The sequence below is a fragment of the Diadema setosum genome, chromosome 6, assembly GCF_964275005.1.
Source record: "Diadema setosum chromosome 6, eeDiaSeto1, whole genome shotgun sequence".
NCBI lineage: Eukaryota > Metazoa > Echinodermata > Echinoidea > Diadematoida > Diadematidae > Diadema > Diadema setosum.
Genome location: NC_092690.1, coordinates 24,367,082 through 24,387,974, shown reverse-complemented (window position 1 = coordinate 24,387,974; position 20,893 = coordinate 24,367,082). Strand labels below are relative to the sequence as shown.

At 39.9% G+C, this 20,893-nt stretch overlaps 1 protein-coding gene across 1 annotated transcript in view; it reads right to left on the bottom strand.

The window, feature by feature from the left end:
* Positions 1–4,127: 4,127 nt before the first annotated feature.
* LOC140230034 (vang-like protein 1) overlaps positions 4,128–20,893 on the bottom strand; it is a 49,250-nt gene continuing 32,484 nt past the window's right edge. The window contains exon 5 of the mRNA XM_072310238.1: positions 4,128–5,793. Coding sequence (XP_072166339.1) covers positions 4,402–5,793 — 1,392 coding nt within the window. The 3' untranslated portion in view covers positions 4,128–4,401. The remainder of the gene's footprint in view (positions 5,794–20,893) is intronic.

Sequence of the window (20,893 nt, the reverse complement as noted above, 5' to 3'; positions counted from 1 at the left end):
CAGAAACACGTATTAAGAAAGCAGGTATGCATTTTTGCACAAATTTAGAGACCAAAGGTTACTTTGAACTGCTACTAGAACTAGCAAGTACTGCTTGTGCTTATTGAGGATGCTTTACTTCATCAAAGTCTTATCTAGCCTCATCTCTTGACAACATCTGCATGAAAACAATCAGTTTAAAGGTCCACATGTAGAAACACTAGAAAGCAATGAAAATTGTTGTTAATGCAACATTATAAAATTTCCCCGAAAGATTTACAGTCTTTGCGTATCTATCGAACAAGGAAAAAGGCTACACAGAAAGTTAATGACTTGCACACAAGTACATAGATTGTATACCACAGTGTTCTCCTTTTTTTTTCTTCTTTTTTTCTTTCCTTATAATCATATATGCAAACAAGTTCTACATGTGATGTATATTTACAGGCATGATTTGCACGATTAACAGTTTGTACACTTCTGATGAATATACACTTAATTCTCCATAACTGAAGAATGAATATACACGCTGCAAAAAAGATTGAAAATGTACATGGCAAACATGAGAACAGGACGAAAAAACAAAAACAAATAAGGAGAACTAAACTCTTTCAAAGTACGAGTATACAAGGTGACATGTTTTAAAAGTCCATTTCAAACAATAGTACATTGTATGATGGTAGGGTCATGCCCTTCTAATGCACCATTCCAATTGTGCTGGTTCTCATATACAACGTATAGCAAGTACCTCCTTTCTTCCTTGGTCAAGTCTTATACTTTAAATACATGTGATGCCCAAAACATATCAAACGTTGAAACAGCGTGCAAACTCCAGAGATTGCAAAGAATCTCTCGGGGAAAGGGCATCACCGTTTCAATCCGACAGCTTCCGACGTCGTTCGATGACAGCACTCGTAGTCACAACACAAACACTTTTGAAGCACAACACTGGTGGTATTAACACTCGAATACATCTCTAGAATACAAGAATTAAAAAAAAAACAATTTGATCTCAGACCTGTTCTGACCAACAACACTTAAAATAAACAGAATAAACAGACGAAAAATAAACACATTGTACGTCTTCGCCACTGTATGATAACTGACATAAAACAAGATTTAGGTGTTTAAGACAAACAGGAATACAATCTGCACAGAACACGGAATACACGTACTGGAGGGTTTAAACTTATTCGTTTGCCTTCACAAGAACAAAGATGGCACAATAAAGCATTGCTTACATCTAATGAAGAAAACATCAATAATCCATACTTCACAACTCATTTTATTTTTATCTTTCTTTGCAGTACTCTTTATAATCTATGACAAGCATCTGTTTTCCCTCTTTAAAATAATTACATCGATTTGTTACAATCATTTTACAGTAGTGTACATGAGGTACAATTGCAATCAAAATGCCATAATCCGTTTTATTTTCTTTCTTGAATTGTCAAAAATCACCGCCAGATCGTTGATAATCCTGTTTTGAGTAGTTACATCATTAGAAATAGTCCAGAGCCATACCAAGTGCACATTCAAAATGTAATGCAGTATTGAATCAAGACTAATCTGTTTCTCCTTATCGTCAGGTTTGTGTGCACTCTCTCTCTCTTGCATGCTACTTACAGAAACTGAACACAGATGACAAAAGATGCACATTTTGACAAGCGTAACGTCTATGACCAAGCTTGAGAACACTGAGACTTCTATTTACACATCAGTGCTTTATCTGCCAATTCTCGTCCAGTCCATCCCAAAAATATTGCAACTGCTGAGAGTTATGAATAACTGCAACTACCATGGCAGCAATTAAAATGCTCAGTGCTGATTGGTTGGAAGCTTTATGTCTCCAGGGCACGTGCCATCAATCAAGTTGTTTTTTAGAAAAGTGTCGCGAGAGCGGACCTCCAGCCGACACTTGTGCAAAGATGCTTTCTTAAATTCCAGCTGCCTTGATATCTAAATGCACACATGACTAAATTACATGTTATATGTACTGTGTTCACTAGTTTCCTTCAAGTCTGGACCATCATTTCTTTTTTCTCAACTGTATTGAACACTTTGAAGCATGCCTGTCAGCTACTCTGTCCAATGCATTAAATCTGACCAATCCAAAAATATCTGCTTGTCAAAATCCATCTATTATGAAATGGAACAGAAGTCACAGGTGCCCTACAATAACTTTCTCGTTATCATTACCCCTTTTGATAGCAGGTGTTTCTGTAGCCACAGGAAAATGAGATCGTCTTGTGAGCCAGTTTACATTCTACTTGCACATTGTACATCTGATGCAAACATTTTACAACAGATGTGCATATCACGTTGCTTGGTCACCAGTAGCCTAATAACTCGTACCTCACCTATGGTACAACTTGGCACCATCGTAACCCATGTTTCACGAGCATGATGTTTTTGGCCATCAAAGCATGTGTAGTGCACTCTATTACTAATACAGTTGATATCATATCCACAAGTGTATGTGTAAAATTGATATACGTAGGCACTTTCATCAGCTGGGCTTCACAGGATGACTTTTTTCCTATCCTATAAAGGGTGATGAGACTATTTTGCCTGAAATGGAAAGTTACTACTGATTGGGGGACTGGTCTGCTAACATTACCATAGAATTCAATATCAGGTCCATCCATAATTGACGATCTAATGACAGGAATGATATTCATTTTTTTTTTTCTTTCTGTTAACTGCTGGAAGACACCTGACTTACTCAATAAGAAGTAGACAAGAAAGGATGAAAACTTGTTCTATAGTTTGACTCTAACCTGAAAAAGAACAAAAAAAAAAATGTCTACAGAGTAAATGTATGGTGTGTGGTCATGGACTAACAAAGGACTAGTAGGTATCTAAATAATTCTGTTTTTTGCTTTTTGTTTTGCGTTTCCTCCTGTCAGCAAATCTGAGATTGTATTTTTGAGTATTGCCTTAGGTCATCAAATGAAGTGCTATTTCTTCATGCCAAAAGGCAAGTCATTACACAAAAACATTATCATTGATGGAAACATAATGTGTATGAAAAGTCAGTGAATTGCCAATTTTGTTGATGCATATGCCTAGTTTTAATACAAATTCATTTCTGGTCACTTTCCTTCTGTTTGCATTTGTTACAGCTTTATGATACACACAAATGTGACTCTACACCACATAATGCCCTCAAATGATTGAGATGGACTTCATGGCAATGGGCCAAGATTACGATCTGGAAAGAGCTACAGAATAAAACTTGAACAAGAGAACCGGACGTAGTGAGAAATAGAGGTCATAAAAAAACTTTTCAGATGCCTAGATTGAAGGGGTGATTTTAAGGCTGCTATTTACAAGAAAAAAGGTGGTCATAACAGTGTCCACTTTGACAATAACTAAGATCTCTTGAGAGTTGGAAGATTAGTTAATGCTACCTCAAGTAGACACAACAAAAACACCTTCAAAAAAAATGAAACATATTATCCAAGATGCAGATGGCACTATTCCTTAATGTTGACAGAAATTCAAATGCACAGACAACTTCAACGTTTGAGCCATTCGCAGCAGAGGCTTGTTGGACAGTGTATAAGGTTTAAAGCGAAGAAGTTTGGTGCACCCACAGCTTCCTGTCAAGATAATGCGCACAGATGTGATGGATTGTACTTCTAAACCCTAATCTGCACAACAAAGGTAGTTCAACCTCAGCCTGTATGCCACAGTAGACTGTTTTCTTGCACCCTTGGTAGCACAGGCTAATGTGATTAGCGTTACTGTGGCGAAATAAGCCATACATTGTTCAGAGAGGAATTCATTTGCAGTGCAGTCAAACTGGACAAAAGAGTCACAGGTGCAACAATGGTTTCTGGTTTCTGATTTGGGCTGAGATGATATTCCTATGGAGTCTCCCAGTGGGTGTCTTGTGCAAAGGAATTGTCAAATTCGCAGTCAATGGCGGAAGAGTAAAACAATTGGGACACTTTAAGATTGTCATGTACATTGTATGCTTTAAATGTTGGCACCCATTGGTCATTCACTTGGTGATGCGGGAAATCCAAGAAATAGCATCTTTACTAGGAGCTCCCATGAGTGGCCTTTGCAAGTGCTCTTCAAAGAAGTGGAGAAGTAAGTTGGGGTAGAGTCTGAACTCGCGCAGAAGACTGATCGGCCACGCCTCCTGGACCCCTTGTTTGCTTGGATCCTTGCTGGAAACTTGGTCCTGGGAGAAAATTCTGCCAACCTCTGCACACTTTAGCATGCACAATGTACGCGCTCTCGCAAAATGTGCAGCACAGTGCATGTCGAGCAGCAGTGGGATCAACCACAGATCACGAAATATGCATGATACAGTAACTCAAGATACGACCCTTGCACAAAAGGCTTGACCAATTCTAAAGATAACATCCTCATCTCCTTCTGCAGCAGTGAAGTGCGATAAGTCTTCTTTTACACGGACGTTTCTGACTGGAGCCTAAGGGCAAAGCGATTCCGCTTGTAATCGTAGACCTCTTCATTGAGTTTGTAGTGTGGCACTTTCATGACAAAGACCTGGAGGGAGACTTCGCCCTGCCTGAGTTGAAACGTTGTGCCCTCCTTGAGTGGTCGGTTCACCATGGTGTCGGAGACCAGCTCCCAGCCCTGGGTGGGCTGGTGGCAGTGCTCCGACAGCATGATGGAGGGTCCCGGCTCGAAGAAGGCTTCCAGGAAGCTCCTGGGGGCCAGGTTGTAGCTGACGCAGAGAGCGAGGTGCTCGATGACCGCCTCCATCGGCCATCGGGGCTGCTGCCGGGTGATCCGGAGGTACTTCTGTAGGGGGCGGGCTATCGATGGGAAGATGGACTGGGCTGCCTCCGTGGGGTCCATGGCGTGGCTCCCTGGGTGGGTGTCCTCATGGACGCGCTTGATATGCGTAAACGCTTCTTCAGTGGCCACCACTAGCCTGGCCTTGCGCTTCTTCATGCGCCGCTCATACTCCTGCTCCTCGTAGAATCGCTCGTTGCGGCTCTGGTCGCGCCGGTGCGCTGCCGTCGTCATAATGGCTCTTGAGTGGCCGGTCACGGAATCGTTGCCGACCCCATCCACGTCATAAAACTTAAAGTTACTCAGCTTCTGCGCCACGCGTGACGTTGTCGGCACGCGGAGCAAGTGCGAATTGTAGATTTGAAAGTCACGATAGTATTGTTCTAAGACAAACGTTGCCGAGCGCTGGATGCTCAGCTGACCTATGGAGTAAAAACGGCTCAGGCCATCTGGCGAGCGGACGACCTTCAGCATGTAAACAGGGTGGATGTGCCGTAGCTCAAAGAGGATCACAGCGATATAGTGCAGGAACAGGAGAGCGTCTGTCAAGGAGACGGCGTATGTGACGATGCCCTCGTACTTGGGCTCCTGGGGCGTGATGACGCGCATGACAAAGAAGAGCCAGTAGGCCAGGAGCAGGGTGAAGATGAGGCCCATCATGGTGAGGCGGAAGAGGTAGATGCGCGGCAGCGTGGCCTTGGGCTTCCGGAAGAACACCGCCCAGCTCCCGATGAGGAGGATAAAGAGCTTGAAGGCCATGCTGATGAAGAGGCCATCGCAGGACGTTCCGCACTCGTCCACCACCCACATGACACTAGGCAGCACCACGAATGCGATGGGTGACAGGAAAGCAGCGAGGGACAGGGCCCCGGCGATGATGATGCTGAAGTAGCGGGTGCAATCGAGGCCGACACTCCCATCCATGTCCTTGGCCAACCTGGTGAGATCCTCCTGAGATGATCGGTCCGACGTGCCTGTGATGGCCGTGGTGTTTTCACCCCAGTTGTCATCTTGGGGAAGAATTTGGACCTCGATCACCTGTGTGAGACAGACAGAGAGAAGAGAGCATACATAATGAAACCAACAAGAACAAAGTCTTCCTCTCGTATTTTAATATACTGGTAACGTGGTCCAAGTCAAAATTGACATTCCAGTTGTGATCTAAAACACGGTGACACAACTTTGCTCCTGCAACAATTCCTCTGGTCTTATTTTTTCCAAGGACTTTGGGTTAGGGTTAGGGTGGTGATAGGTTTTTAGGTCTAGTTTGACTTGAGGATTAGGATTAGGGTTAGGGTTATGTTTGTGGGCAGAATTTATGTTTGGCTTTGAATAGCGTGTGGATATTTCATGGGAGCAATTGTTGCAGGAGCAAATGTCAAGGAACTGTCACACACAGCTTCTCCTCATATGCATTAAAATACTCACAACAGAGCTTCTCATGTAAAGAACAGGGTGTTTTCCTCGTTCCATTCCAACCAATGACCAAAATGTTTTATATTGATCGAAGTCTATCAAAACAAAAGGAGTCCTTGTCATCATACATACAAATGTTAGAATGCTGACTTTGTGGGGGGTTGTGAGGATCTTGTTAAGATAGAAATATATAGGGTCTACAGACTCTCACAGATATACTGCACACGTACATGTACAAATGTACAGTGTGTGTGTGTAAGTGTGTATTAATAGCATGTGTGTATTTGAGTTTATTCCCATAATGGGTGTCTTGTATGTATGCATATCAAATCAGTGTATGTAGGTATTTATGTATGTATGTACGTATGTATGTACATGTACGGTGTATGTATGTATGTAAGTATGCATGTGCATCTGTCTGTCTTTAGCATATATATTTTTGCATCTCTGTGTCACAGTGTCATTTATGATTTTGAGTTGAAGGAGAAAAGAGAGATGAAAAGAAAAGAAAATGAAGTAACAATGAACTTGGTTCACACAGCATGAGTTGAAATTGATCAAACATACTTTTATATTCTTGTAATCTGCATCATTTCATATCAAAAGAGGGTATTGATACATAGTGCCACTTTGCCAGAACCATTATGGGTGATGAGCTAATTACACATTAACGGACAAGTTCACCTTCATTAACATAAGGATTGAGAGAATGTAGCAATATTAGCGGTTCCAACACAAAAGTTTTAAAAATTCATAACTTTTGAACGGATTGTCCGATTTTCCTCAAACTTTCAATGATGTGTTCTATCAATATTGCTGCATTCTCTCAATCCTTATGTTAATGAAGGTGAACTTGTCTTTTAATGTTATCTTTACATACATGTTTAAATGTACACTGTTAAATTTGTGTTTGTACATGTGTGTTGCATATATGCACAATGCACATAATAACTAGTGATGGCAGGTATTGCTAGAAAGCATTCTCGAGACATGGTCTTTTCATAATGCACATAGAAAAATTGTGTGGAAACTTACAAGTGTATACACATACACACACGCACACACAATCAATTCAACGTTTTAAGTGGATGCATGTCCATTAAGCCACCATTATCAAGGAATCACATTGGTTTTCTTCTCTCTTTTTTTTTTTGTGAGCGAAGGCTCACCAGTAAACAGCTCTAATGGATAACACGAATGGGCAATTCTTTGCAGACATGTCGAAATTAAGACGGCAGTAAAACCTGGATGTTATGAGAAGTTGAATTGGCACTTGAATGCGGGGCTGCTCATGAATGCAACGAGACTCGATCGCCGACAATCTGACAGTGGACTTGAACGGGGTGAATCGTGAGAGCACAAAGAAAGGGGGTCATATTTCAAATGAATAGCCCAGAGATGCAACCTTATCCCACCGGATGACTGCAAAGGGCCATTGAGATGTATCCGATATGAAGCTGTGAGGTGGGCATTACTTGCAGAAGGTCATAAATTCAAGGAATTGCTACTTCAGACATAGGATTCTCATTCTCATTGGGTTCTGTATCTTGGATTTCCAATTCTTTCCCTTTTGCTTGGAGTACAAAAAAAAAAAAAAACACCACTGCCTTCAACCGACTGTCAATACTTTTCCTGATTCTCACTCTATTCTCCCTTACAGCTGTCCATCTCTTATTCCACCCATCCCATCATCAGCAGTGCAACTTCAACTTCTAGCTCACTGCTGTCCTCAACTGTCACTACTTGCCTTCCTTACATACTCCCTATGTCGCTTCCCTCCACAACTCTCCTCTTTCCAGGGTTTTCCTTCTCCAAACAGCAATACATTCACATGGTACGTGTTACTGCAAATCTCTATTCCTCACTATATTTCTGGTTTCATTTGCTGACGTTAATAGATCCTTTCATGACTGCCTCCCAGAAGATTAATGTAAAACCAGGATTTTTTAGGAGCATTTTAATTTCGCAAATTTCCCGAGAGCCAAGATTTGCGAAATTAAAATGCCGGCAAAAGTTCATGTCTGCACTATAATGCATTAGACGCCAATGGCGATTCATGAAAAATTAATGCCACAAGAAAAAAAAAGCCATTGGCGCCAATTCACATAAATGTCATGCCGCAATGCTAAGGCTATCATAAATGCACTGATACCCTAGTGTGTTGCAATATTTTCCCCTTGTTGTTAGATTTGCAACTGGACAGTGATTTGCGAAATTTGCAAAAATCAAACCCTCGCGAAAATATGAGTTTTTGCAGTAATTGCCAATACATCTTGATTACACAACTCTCCGAATCCCTGTCGTATTGCCATAGCCATCCTGTAGGTCTGAAGCACATTGCTACACTTGGACCCCGTTTCTATGACAACTTTGCTCTCAGTAAATCAGGCGCAAGGATTTCAGTAGCTTATAACAACTATCCTAACTTGTTATCGATAACAAGTTCTATGAAATGGGACCCTGAATGGGCTGGATGATGCTACAACCAGGTTAAGTTTGAATGGATTAGTAAATACTATACAAATTAAAAAAAAAAAGGTTCAGCAAATTAAGCTAGGCACATACAATGTAAAGAATGAAGGATGTGTCTACAGTTTTGTGGTGTTAGTATACTATTTAACTCCCATAGTCTTGTCATGTCAGCTACACCGTATTTACACTCTCCAACTGCTCCTATTATGGTGTAGTTTTGTGTGTGTTTTTTTTTTTTTTTCCGAAACAACTGTTAATAAATTCAGCTTTGCAAAGGAAGAGGTTGAGTCACGGGGCTGTAGTAATTACAATCAGAAGATACTGTACAGCACACATGAATAGCAATGTTGCAAAATATTAACCCTTTTCCTCCAATAATTCCATGTGTGCAAGATCCATTTGGTTCTCGTAAAATGCATAAAGTGGGCTCTAGGGAGAGTTCACAGTAAACAGTGAATATACATCAATTAAATTTTGTTCTGCACGCCTGTGATTTGCTAATGAGAGTGATAAGCTATACATGTGTCTAATGGATGAAATAAACAAAACAAAACAAACAAAACAAAATGAAATAAAATGAAATAAAAACAGAAAAGGGAATACAATATCATTAATGCTTAATTCTCATAATTTGCTCAGAGTACATGCAAAATTACAAAAATAAAACATTTATAAAGAAAATTTAGAAAAAGAAATAAACACAATTTGACCAAGCTTTAATCCATCAAAAATTAGACATTTACAATGATGCATAAACAACATCATTGTTGAAAACTGCTTCACACAAACATGCAAGGAGTATACACCATTCATGCATGTATGCAATGTAGCAAATCATCCAGTTCACTCTCAGCAAGATGACTGAGATTACTGTCAAAATTGATGGTATCCTCAACGCATGCATTATGCAAAGAGCACTTGCTCACAGCTATTTATCACTGAACAGCGCTGCCGTTTGCCCATGAGAATTATCCATAGAGATTTCTGTCACTTTTTTTTTTGACCTTGTGAAGCTAGTGAGTTGAGACCTTTTACCCCTCAACATGCCAATCTACTTGGAAGCATTGTGCCAATGTTTCTCCCGCTTTCGAAAAAATTGCTGTTACTGACCCTCACGTGACCCCACAGATAAGCCCCCCCCCCCCCCCTTTCTTTTTTTTTTTTTTTTTTTTACCAAGCTTCCAGCGAGTGGTATTTTCATACACACAAACACAGACACACATCCACACAAAAGAAAAGGTGAGAATGGTAGTTCAGGCCAACTTTTCATTTTCATTCATAAAGTAAAAAAAAAATGAAAGGGAATAAAAGAAGGCCCCAATGTTGAAGACTTGTTAAGGAGTAATAGTGCGAGAAGAGATAGATGAGGTCGTAGGGAACAGAATGCAAAAGAGAGAAAATTTATAGAGAGGGAGAGAGAGAAAAACATACAATACTCCTTAAAAATGAGATATACCTGTATCGATATAGGCCCTATATTATACAGGCTATATGTCTACCACATCATGCAGTGTACAAGGAGAGCAATAGTCAATGATGATAGATAGAATACATTCTGAACAACTACATCGTATACACCATTAAGTTAAAGAGATGCAGGGAACATAATCTACACAATTATACCAATTAGGGAGTTAAAGATACACGAAGGACAACTATTATCAATCTAAGCTGTATAAAAACAAAGATAACAGCTGAATAATCACGGACACAATCATAGCAGACAGAGAGAATGCCTACATAATCAAAGAGGCAGAGATGTGAATGAGTAGACATAGACACGATAAAATAAACCAGGGAGGTGTCTCACCTCCCTGAATAAACGCTGTGTAGTACTACAGAAAGAAAACCCTTCTCCACAGAGTTAAAGATTTTTAATAGCACACAAGTATGGTGCATGCAAATAGAAATTTGCACTTGTTTTTAGAACATCTCAACAATGGTATAAATTTTATAATTTTCCATTTTCACAGATATCTCATTTTAACTATCAAACGAGCACTTTGTTCCACTTTCCTTAATCTACAGTATTGTGATGAAGTTTGGTCACCATATCCAGCTCTAAACCTTTAACGAAAAAAAGAGTGGGTCCTATTTTACTTCAATCTTTTATTGTATTCAACAAGCAGCCACTGACACAATGTCATGTATCACATCTTCAGATGTTGACCCCACCCCATATCAAGGGGAGCAGGGGGACACACCATCTCATGGTTTCTTATAAAGACAGTAAACTAAGAGACAACCTCAAACATGTACTGAGGTTTACATCCCCAAACAGGGATCGGACGTTTGAGGTGGAAACTGGGCCAACGGCATCAGCATGCCTTCCCTGAGAGTTTATATCTCAATGGTATTTAAAGACCACAGAAGGAATGACAGGTTTGCACTCGTCTCAGAGGGAAAGGGCAAGGAGAGAGAGAAAAGACAGAAAGAAAGAGAGAAAGAAAGAAAGAAAGAAAGAAGGAAAGAAAGAAAGAAAGAACAAAAGAAAGACAGACAGACAGACAGAAAGAAAAAGGTGATGGCAAAAAAAGACCACAATAACAAACTGTGTACGAGAAAGACAGAGATGTGCATGTGATTGCAAGTGATACAGAGATAGCATGAGAGGATAAAAAGTCGAAGATGAGAGATGGAAAAACGAAGAGACTTAAAGGCATAATTTACCATTTGCAGATGAAAGCATTAGTGCTTTAAAATAGCTCTAAAATGTGAGTTAGGGATAGAAACAACCACTGTCGAAATTTGAATCCGTATAATCGATGTTAAGTGTTGTTAAATACACAAAATGTGAACAATAGTTATAATAAAAATGTTTCCAGACTAAACCGTATACAGTTACGGTTTATTGAGAAAAACCCTGATATCTCCTTATATTTTAGGTTTTATTGCAAATATTTCATATGGTAGGATGTTTTATGATGCAACAGACCTACACATATGCATCAAATGTGATATCTGGAACATTTTTGAAATCACTGCTCCCAAAGGTAAACTAGACCTTTAAGAAAGTGGTAGTAGGAGGATGAGATGATGGGGAGAAAGAAAGATGATGAAAGAGAAGGGGTGAAGAGGAGATACTGTTAAATGAGAGACAGAATGAATGGCATAGAAAGTAGGAAACATGTCAAGAAGACTGATACATTGTAGAGAGAGGGAGAATGTGTAAAAGAATGACAGAAGAGAAGAAGTGTGAGAGATGGTAGAAAGAGATGTGGAAGGTTGCTAGGCAACGGGAGAAGCAAGAGTGACAGACAGGGAGAAGAGACAAATGACATGAAAAAAAAAAGGAAGCAGCACAGTTGTATGGAAAGGAAGAAAGGAGAGAAACAGGAAGAAAATAGGGGAGATATTAGAAAGGGAGATTCATGTTGCTAGGGGAAGGGAGAAACTGGAATGATAGAAGGAATGAAGAGGGAGAGCTGGTAGAAAGAGATGCATGGTTGCTAGGGAAAGAAAGAGATGGGGGAACATGACACATGGTTGCTAGGGAAAGAGAAAGACAGCAGAAAGAGAGAAACATAAGATTCTTCTTAGGAAACTAAGAGACGAGGGAGACAGAATATGGAGGACAGAGACGGAGGGAGAGATAAATAGGAGAGAAATAATGTGAAGAAAGATGGAGGGTAGAGATGGGGGAGGGATACACACAGAGAGAAAGTGAAACTGGTCCCTACATACAGTGGCAGAGATCAACCATGTCTCTCTCTCCTTTCAACCCACTGTCAAAAAGGGGGTAAAGGGCGGGATGCTAGCCACACTAAAAGTGGGTCGTACCCTCTGAGAAAACATACAACCTGACAGTTTCTCCCGGGGAGAAACGTTGTATGATTGATGATGTTTTCGGCTCACATGTTAAAGTCCTGTCTGAGAGGTATGGGGAATATTGGGTCATATCCACATACTTGTGGATAACAGCTACTGGAGTATATTGAAGTAAAGGTGAGGAAGTACCATGTAGCTACAGTACATGGTATCACTGTGAGCAAGTCTGGGTGTGCTGAAAACCAGAAATATTCACAGCAAGAAACTTTCATATTAAAGCCAACAGTCTTTTTCGCATCATAAAACTTTCGCAAATTGCCACTGGCATCCAATGCACTGTGTAGCCAAAAACTTTTACGTGCATTTTACTTTAACAAATCCTGACTCCTTGCAAAATTTGCAAAAGTTTCACACAAGCAAAAATTTCTGGTTTTACAGTAAACTGGACTGAGTCTGTAATAACTTGAATGTATTTCCCAACACCATGATTCAAATACCCACGTATCCCACTCAACAGTAATGCCATTACCGTGTTGTTGGTTTATATATATATATATATATATATATATATATATATATATATATATATATATATGTGACCCGCTACAACAAAATGATCCTAAAGTCGGGCGAGGTCGATTATTTGAAAATTGCATGACACAATTCCGTAATCTTTCTGCTTTAAATTGATATATAACATGTCTTATAAAAATAATCGGCTGCGGAGATATCGATGTTTAAAAGAGAGCATGTCAAGACGTCTGAGAAATCACTGTTTCGAGAAAAGCGCCCTAAAAGTTCTCCTTGCGACGCAATCACAGTCAAGAGTCACGCAAGTCAGTATTCACCTCCGGACAATAGAAGTTAAGCCCTAGCAACCCCCGAAATGCTCATTCAAACACAGCGTCGGCGGTCTCCTCACCGACCAATCAGTGACCAGGATGTCAGGAGAAGCGGCTAGGCATAGCGCAACCCGCCCGCCCGCACCAGTCGACTGGGCAGTGTGCGAGCTTCACGCTTCAGTTAGCAGCAAGCAGCAAACTGACCAATGAGATCACTCTGGTTGTTGTTAGGGGCGGAGCCTTTGTGTGGCGCTCAATCTAAATATTCGAACCAGTTTCTGCTTCGTTGAAACGCCAAAAAACATGGCCCAGAAAAACGCTATTTTTTGGTCTTTCCTTTCATCATTTTGCTTCAAAATTTCGACAGATGATAGAAGACATGTCAGACTCTAATAATATGTCAAATTCAGGAAATCGTAAGTTTTGACCAATTTTGATGCTCTAACTTCAAACTCGATTTTCACGGCTTCGACCGTGCGCGACTTTAGGACCATTTTGTTGTAGCGGGTCACATATATATATTGTGCCTTCCTTTGAATCCTGCTTCACTTTTTCTTTTCTGGAATTTTCAACTGTTATGTACAGTATTTTCATCTCCTCCCTTCTAACAAAGAAGAAAGAGATGCATTTGACATAAATGAGTGTAATTGGTTATGCAGCATCCAAGTAAAAGAATTCTTTCCTATGATCTTTTTTCTTCTTATTGGTTGCTTGAAAACTTGGCAACACAAGCCTGAAGGACAGAGCATCTAGACCTTACACAGGGCAACACTGTCCCCTAAGAGATCATCACCTAAAGCATATGAAGAGTTTGTTTGCAAAAACCGATAAGTCCATATTTGCCAAATGGATATATTTGCGATTAAAAGTCAAGAAAAATAAAGAGAATAACAAGAAATTTTTTGCTTCTTTGACCATAACTTCAAAAATGTACCTTTATATGTAGTGACCAATATATAATTTAAAAGGGATTATTTTGAACTTTATTACAGAGAGCGTACTTCAAAATCTTCAAAAATGGACTTATCGGTGTTTGCAAACAAACTCTTCATATACATGTACACATTATACGGATTTGGCAAAGAAAATCTTGATCAATATTATACAACTTTCCATCAAACTTCTGCCGGAAGAGTGTCTCTTCGTTCACACTACATCCAAAGAGAGACTTCTTTATGGCACTACACAAACTTTGCATACTCTCCTCCGAGTGGTCTTGAGGTCAAAGGTCAAGGTGAAACCAATATTCTCCAAGTTTGTACGCTCCCCCCTCTGGAAAGAAAGCAATTATCGCCCGGGCCTCTTTCCAATAACGTTGGTGATCAATCGCAAGGCCTATTGCTGAATCTCAATCGCAGTGCTATGGCCACCAGACGGTGTCCAGTATCGGTACCAGGCATCAAATTCTGTGGGGTTTGCATCCCAATCTGGGGCCTTGCCATTGATCGATGCCTTGATTGAAACTGGTTGCCCCCCCCCCCCACCCTTTTACAAGAACAAAACAAAACAAAAAATAAAAAGAGCGACAAGTGTAGATTGGCGCCCTGAGTTTTGTGCGTGGGTGTTACATGTTCTTGTGCAGACAGGCACAATCGTACAAACTTATTGCAAAACACTGGCTTCCATTTGTGACAGCTCAATACAAGCATCCCATTCTATATAATTAACATTCTTGTCAACTTAATTGTAAAAAAATAAAACCTCAACATCTTTCTAGTTCAAAGCTGCCAATATCCCAAACTGAACATCTCTTTTTTACAGAGAGCTTCTACACATGTTTCAACCAACCAGAAATTGCCTCATAATATTCAGTTGTGGTTACATATAAATGTATGAAAGAAAAATCTTCATCCCCATGTAGACGCAACTGAACAATGCCTGAAGCGCTACAGTGAATAAAATGATGCCGCAATGAACAATACAATTTTTCCCTTTTCTCCTCCTCCTCCTACTTGTTGAAAAACTGAGAATCAGCTTGATGTGAAAGTTGACATTTAGGATTCCGATGCCAATGATCACGGGAATAGGAAATTTCACAGGAAGCCGAGAGGACTTGTTGGGGGGGGGGGGGTGTGAGGTGAGAGAGAGAGAAGGGGGAGTGGGGGAGAGGTGCTCCTCAAAAGAAAAGAAGAAATTAGGAGGAGAGATTCTTGATGATATTGGATCAGAATGATGGACTGGCAGCCAGCGGGCATGGCACACAGGAGCTGGAGATGGACAGTGAATGGTAGAGGGAGAGAAAATGGGAGAGAAAGAGAAACAGACAGACAGACAAACAGACAGGCAGGCAGATAAATAGACAAACAGACAAATAGACAGACAGATAGACAGACATACAGAGAAACAGACAGACAGACAGGCACAAAAACAGACAGACAGACAGATAGCCAGACAGACAGATAGCCAGACAAACAGACAGACAAACAAGCAGACAGACAGACAAACAGACAGACAGGCAGATAGAGGTAGAGATAGTGAGACGGATATTAAAAAAAAAAGAAATATTATGTATACAATGTGGAAGATAAAATGTTTAACAAAATTTACTAAGAAATCTGATGTATGGTATACTTCAGAGAGAGAAGCAGAATGAGGGTGAGAAAAATAAAGAGAGAGAGATACAGATAAACAAATACAGGTAGAAAAAGTAAGATAGATATTAAGAAACATATGTGGAAAGAGAATTGCTCAAGACACAGCTGAATATGTACCTACTTCTTTGACATGACGGCACATATACTTTATAATAAGGAGAGAGAAACATGCATGCAGAGATAAAAATAGTAGAATGCTCAATGAAAGAGAAAGATATACTTCTGAAGATTTACGCTTTGATGATACAGGAAAGGAAAGATATGATATGATCATATATATATCTCACAAAAATATGAAACTTGAACCTCTGGGAGGAAGCACGTAGAGATAACAGCAGAAAAATACACATGTAAATTGAGATGCTGAAAAGAAAAGAAGGGATGAGGAAGAATTTGGAAGAGAGATGAAGAGGAGAGCGGGGTAAAAGGGGGGGTAGGGTAGGGGGGAGTTGATGGGATATATAGGGACCTCTGGAAGCTGACTGTACCACTGGGGAGCCACAGACAGCATCCCTTTCTCTCTGTTAGTTTATTGCTCTGGTATGATTAATGGGTCTGATATGATCACTGGCAGCCCCCACAAGTATGCACGGATGCAATGAACATATACAAATTGTACACACAAACACACAAACACACTCCTATATATATACGCCTACAGGAATACACACACATACACACACATACACAGGGACACAAATACGGTACGCACACATACTTTGGGAAATTGAAATGGACATGACAATTGTTCGTGCATGCAAACATTGATTTAAAAGTCAAAAAATATAACAGACTTGATCCACAGGCAGGATGGAGATTGGGGGGGGGGGGGGGTGGGGGGTGGGGGTGGGGGATATTATCTGGGAATGTGAAATGTCTCAGCAAGGCATGGGCCCAGACACGATTCTGCACATGAGTCAAATCGAAGAGAGATGTTACATTTCCTGGGAATTTCCCCCATCGAAAACAAAACATACTTCTACTAGAAAGAAATCAGACAAAGCCCATACAAAATGTAGAACAATGATTTAAGTGCTACTGATGCCATATATCAAAAAGCAAGCCTTTCTTCACAAGTCCTCAAAAATATGTGACAATTTGGCACTAGACCACAATTCCTTTACTACGCGAAATTGAAATGGGCTATCCTGTTACAGAGGAAATACACAGAGGAGTGATTGTATTTTTTCTGGGCATTTCCATCAGGATAAATTGGGAATTAACCCTTCTTATCTTTCCCTTTCAATATGTATGTGAATTCTGAACATTAAAAATGTGTGCACAACTCTCTCCCTCATTACTTCTCTCACTTTTGATTTCTCTCACTCTGTCTCGGTCTGTCTCTTGTTCTTGTCTGTCTGTCTGTTTGTCTGTATTTTTTTATGTTCCTTTCCATCTCATTAGACGTAATTTCCTATCAGTGAAACTACAATGTATTATAAGCATAGTTTTGTTTGTAGTGTAACTGTGTGCTCAAACTTCCAGATGTCATCTGGAAACAAACTACGCATACGTATAGTTTCACGTACTGTGACCACGGCTAATGTGTCTTGGTTTCTTTCAATTTGTCTCTTTCTATGTTTTTCTATATCTTCCTCTCTCTGTCTACAATATCTCATCTGTCTGTCTGTATTTTCTCTTTCTCTTCCTATCTTTTTCTGTCTCTCGCTCCCCCTCTCTCTTTCTTTCCTTACATCTCTTTTTGTGTTTATATCTCTTTCTTTCCTTATATCTCTTTTTGTGTATGTATCTCTCTCTTTCTTTCCTTATATCTATTTTTGTGTATATATCTCTATTATTCTTTCCCTATATCTCTTTTTGTGTATCATATATCTCTCTCTTTCTTTCCTTATAAATATCTCTTTTTGTGTATATACCTCTCTCTTTCTTTCCTTATATCTCTTTTTGTGTATATATCTCTCTCTTTCTTTCCTTATATCTCTTTTTGTGTATATATCTCTCTCTTTCTTTCCTTATATCTCTTTTTGTGTATATATTTCTCTCTTTCTTTCCTTACATCTCTTTTTGTGTCTATATCTCTTTCTTTCCTTATATCTCTTTTTGTGTATGTATCTCTCTCTTTCTTTCCTTATATCTATTTTTGTGTATATATCTCTATTATTCTTTCCCTATATCTCTTTTTGTGTATCATATATCTCTCTCTTTCTTTCCTTATAAATATCTCTTTTTGTGTATATACCTCTCTCTTTCTTTCCTTATATCTCTTTTTGTGTATATATCTCTCTCTTTCTTTCCTTATATCTCTTTTTGTGTATATATCTCTCTCTTTCTTTCCTTATATCTCTTTTTGTGTATATATCTCTCTCTTTCTTTCCTTATATCTCTTTTTGTGTATATATTTCTCTCTTTCTTTCCTTATATCTCTTTTTGTGTATATATCTCTCTCTTTCTAGCCATCTCTCTATCTTCCTTTCTTCATCTGTGTCTCTCCATATGTTTCTCACGTCTGCCTGCCTTTCTACAATCCATCTTTTCACAGACATCTGTTTCCGTCGGTGTATACAAACTGTGTCGGGCATGTCTTTCTTGTCTATTTGTTTACATTTGTCCCCTGTGTTTGGCATTGTAGCATCACTCCCCGCCCCGCACCCTCCCCTCCCCCCATCCCACCCAACCCCACCACTCTCCCTTTCTCTCTCCCCTTCCTCCCTTTTGTATGAAATTCAGTTCATACACAGTACAACAACACTTAATGTCATTAACCCGTTGAGGACGAGTCCCGAGTAAACTCGGGCAGGCATCTATGAGAATTGCGTGTTGTAGCAAAATCAGTCCGTCCTCAACGGGTTAACAGTTGGAAATTCGCAGTAGGGTCCTATAAGGTAACTGGGCTGTCAAAGGGGGACTGGGGTAGAAAATGGTTAACCTGAATCTAAACCCTTAACCCGTTGAGGACGGACTGATTTTGCTACACCATGCATTTCCCATAAACACCTGCCCGAGTACACTTGGGACTCATCCTTAACGGGTTAACTTCACCTTTCGCTGTTCTTCCATTTATCCTTGTCAAGTCTCTCCTGCCTACCACCTAGGTTTCAATTGCTGCTCTTGAGTGTACATAATTTATTGATGGATACACGGTATAACATTCTTGGGAGAGTGGGGTTGTGTTTCCCAGATTCAACCTTTGCGACATTTGAGTCCCTGCTAGCTGTGCTTTGACTGGCATAGACACTTCACACCCACAAGGGCAAGGAGAGTTTCTCCTCAAAGTTTGGCATAAATCACAGTTTTGCCCGATTTGCTCGTACCCCTTTCAGACAATGATTTCTTTCCGACACACAAAAAAAAGAAAAACAGAGCCTTTTTGGCAAATCACCTCACATTGTTCTGTTCTGTCAAAACAAGATACACATGAAACTAATTTATAATGTAGTTGACTTCAAGGAAATCAAATGACACACATACATACATGCAGAGGACATTTTTATATGCAAAGGTCATGCATTGTAGGATGCATTCCAATGTCAGAATGCCACTGTTCAAAAATGACAGGTTGATCTAAAAAGAAATGATAACATTGCTCTTATTCGATTTCTAAGTCCTTGTTTAACACCAACTCCTATAAAAGAGTGGTATCATCTTTGTATAAACTTTCACCCTTCCAATTCAGCTCCAGCCTTTACTCAAGTAAGATAACCCTCAGGATATTTTGCAGTGAGAGTCTGACAGTATATTGAAAGCTATTTCTTGAGCTGGAGATAATCACGGCTTAGGTTTGTATTTGGTTTGTCTTGACCACTGTCAATGGCACGGCGGCCAGGCAAACTTGACTCGTACTATTGAAAGACCAGCATAACTCTTGGGTCTGAACAGGGCTTCAGAGATCTACGGCTCAGTGTGCTATCGGCAGTAGTTCACTTGCTAACAGATCCCAAGCTGTCTAAAATCATTTCGGCTCAGCCAGCTGTTTCCACTTTAGCGTGACGGCCATGAGGTGCTGACTTTAATGGGTCTGTTTTCAGGGTCCCCAAGCGACAATGCAAAGGTCAAAGGCAGTCACTTTCTGGACGGATTCTATTTGGAAAATCCGCAGCAGTTTTGGGAAGAAGATTTACAGATGGGGGTTATGGGAAAGGCATCTTACATTCTGGTAGACCAAAGTTTAGACACTACTGCTTGGTTAGGGGAGGAAGATACCCACTGTTTATAATTATGTTCCATTTTTTCACTATGAATAACTTCAAGCTCTTCATGCTAAAATGTGCTCCATCCCTCTTAACAGGATACAGTTTAACAAACAAACAAACAAACAAACATACATACAAACATCCATCTCATCTTTGTCTTACTCTCTGACTGTTATTGTGTGATTTTCATCTCACTGTCTGATACAAAAAATTAAACAGACATCATATTAAAATCGATTCCTCTTCCTACAATAATGGGCCAATTTTTACTAGAACCACGGACTATCAAAAGGAATGGAATGGTCACTCCTTTGACATCTCTCTTTGGCAAATTCCCAATGCTTACCACATGCTCTATCAAGGGCTTAACAATTCTATGGCTAGCAGCTGCAAAAATGCACATCACTGGTTGTGTGGCTGAGAACTAGTGGTTGTAACACATGCCCAATGATTTCCAAAAATTAGGAATTATTCCAGAGATTTCAAATAGTTTTTTGCACTCTTGTAAACTATGACTGTCATCATCTCAGCCAACTTTTATGGTGATGGTTACTTGTTAAGCATACAATGGGTCATGACCATTGAGCATGAGCATAGTTAGTGAAGGGGGGGGGGACCTTCTAAATAAATCGTAGAGGAAATATCATTGACGATATGACTGCCTTCCTCTTCTTGTTGAGAGATCCTATTTTCATCTCTTTGACCATGGCCTGCAGTCAAATTATGGGGACTGTACAAATCTGAAATCCATGTGTGTTTTCTTAAAACCACCTGCTAAAAGCATCCATGGTTCCTCAATCAAAAGACTTTGAATTGAAACAAACTAGCGGTGTTGCAACATGTGACCTCACACCGAGAGATGTTGAAAGACAAATTTTCCTTCTCAACTTGTTAC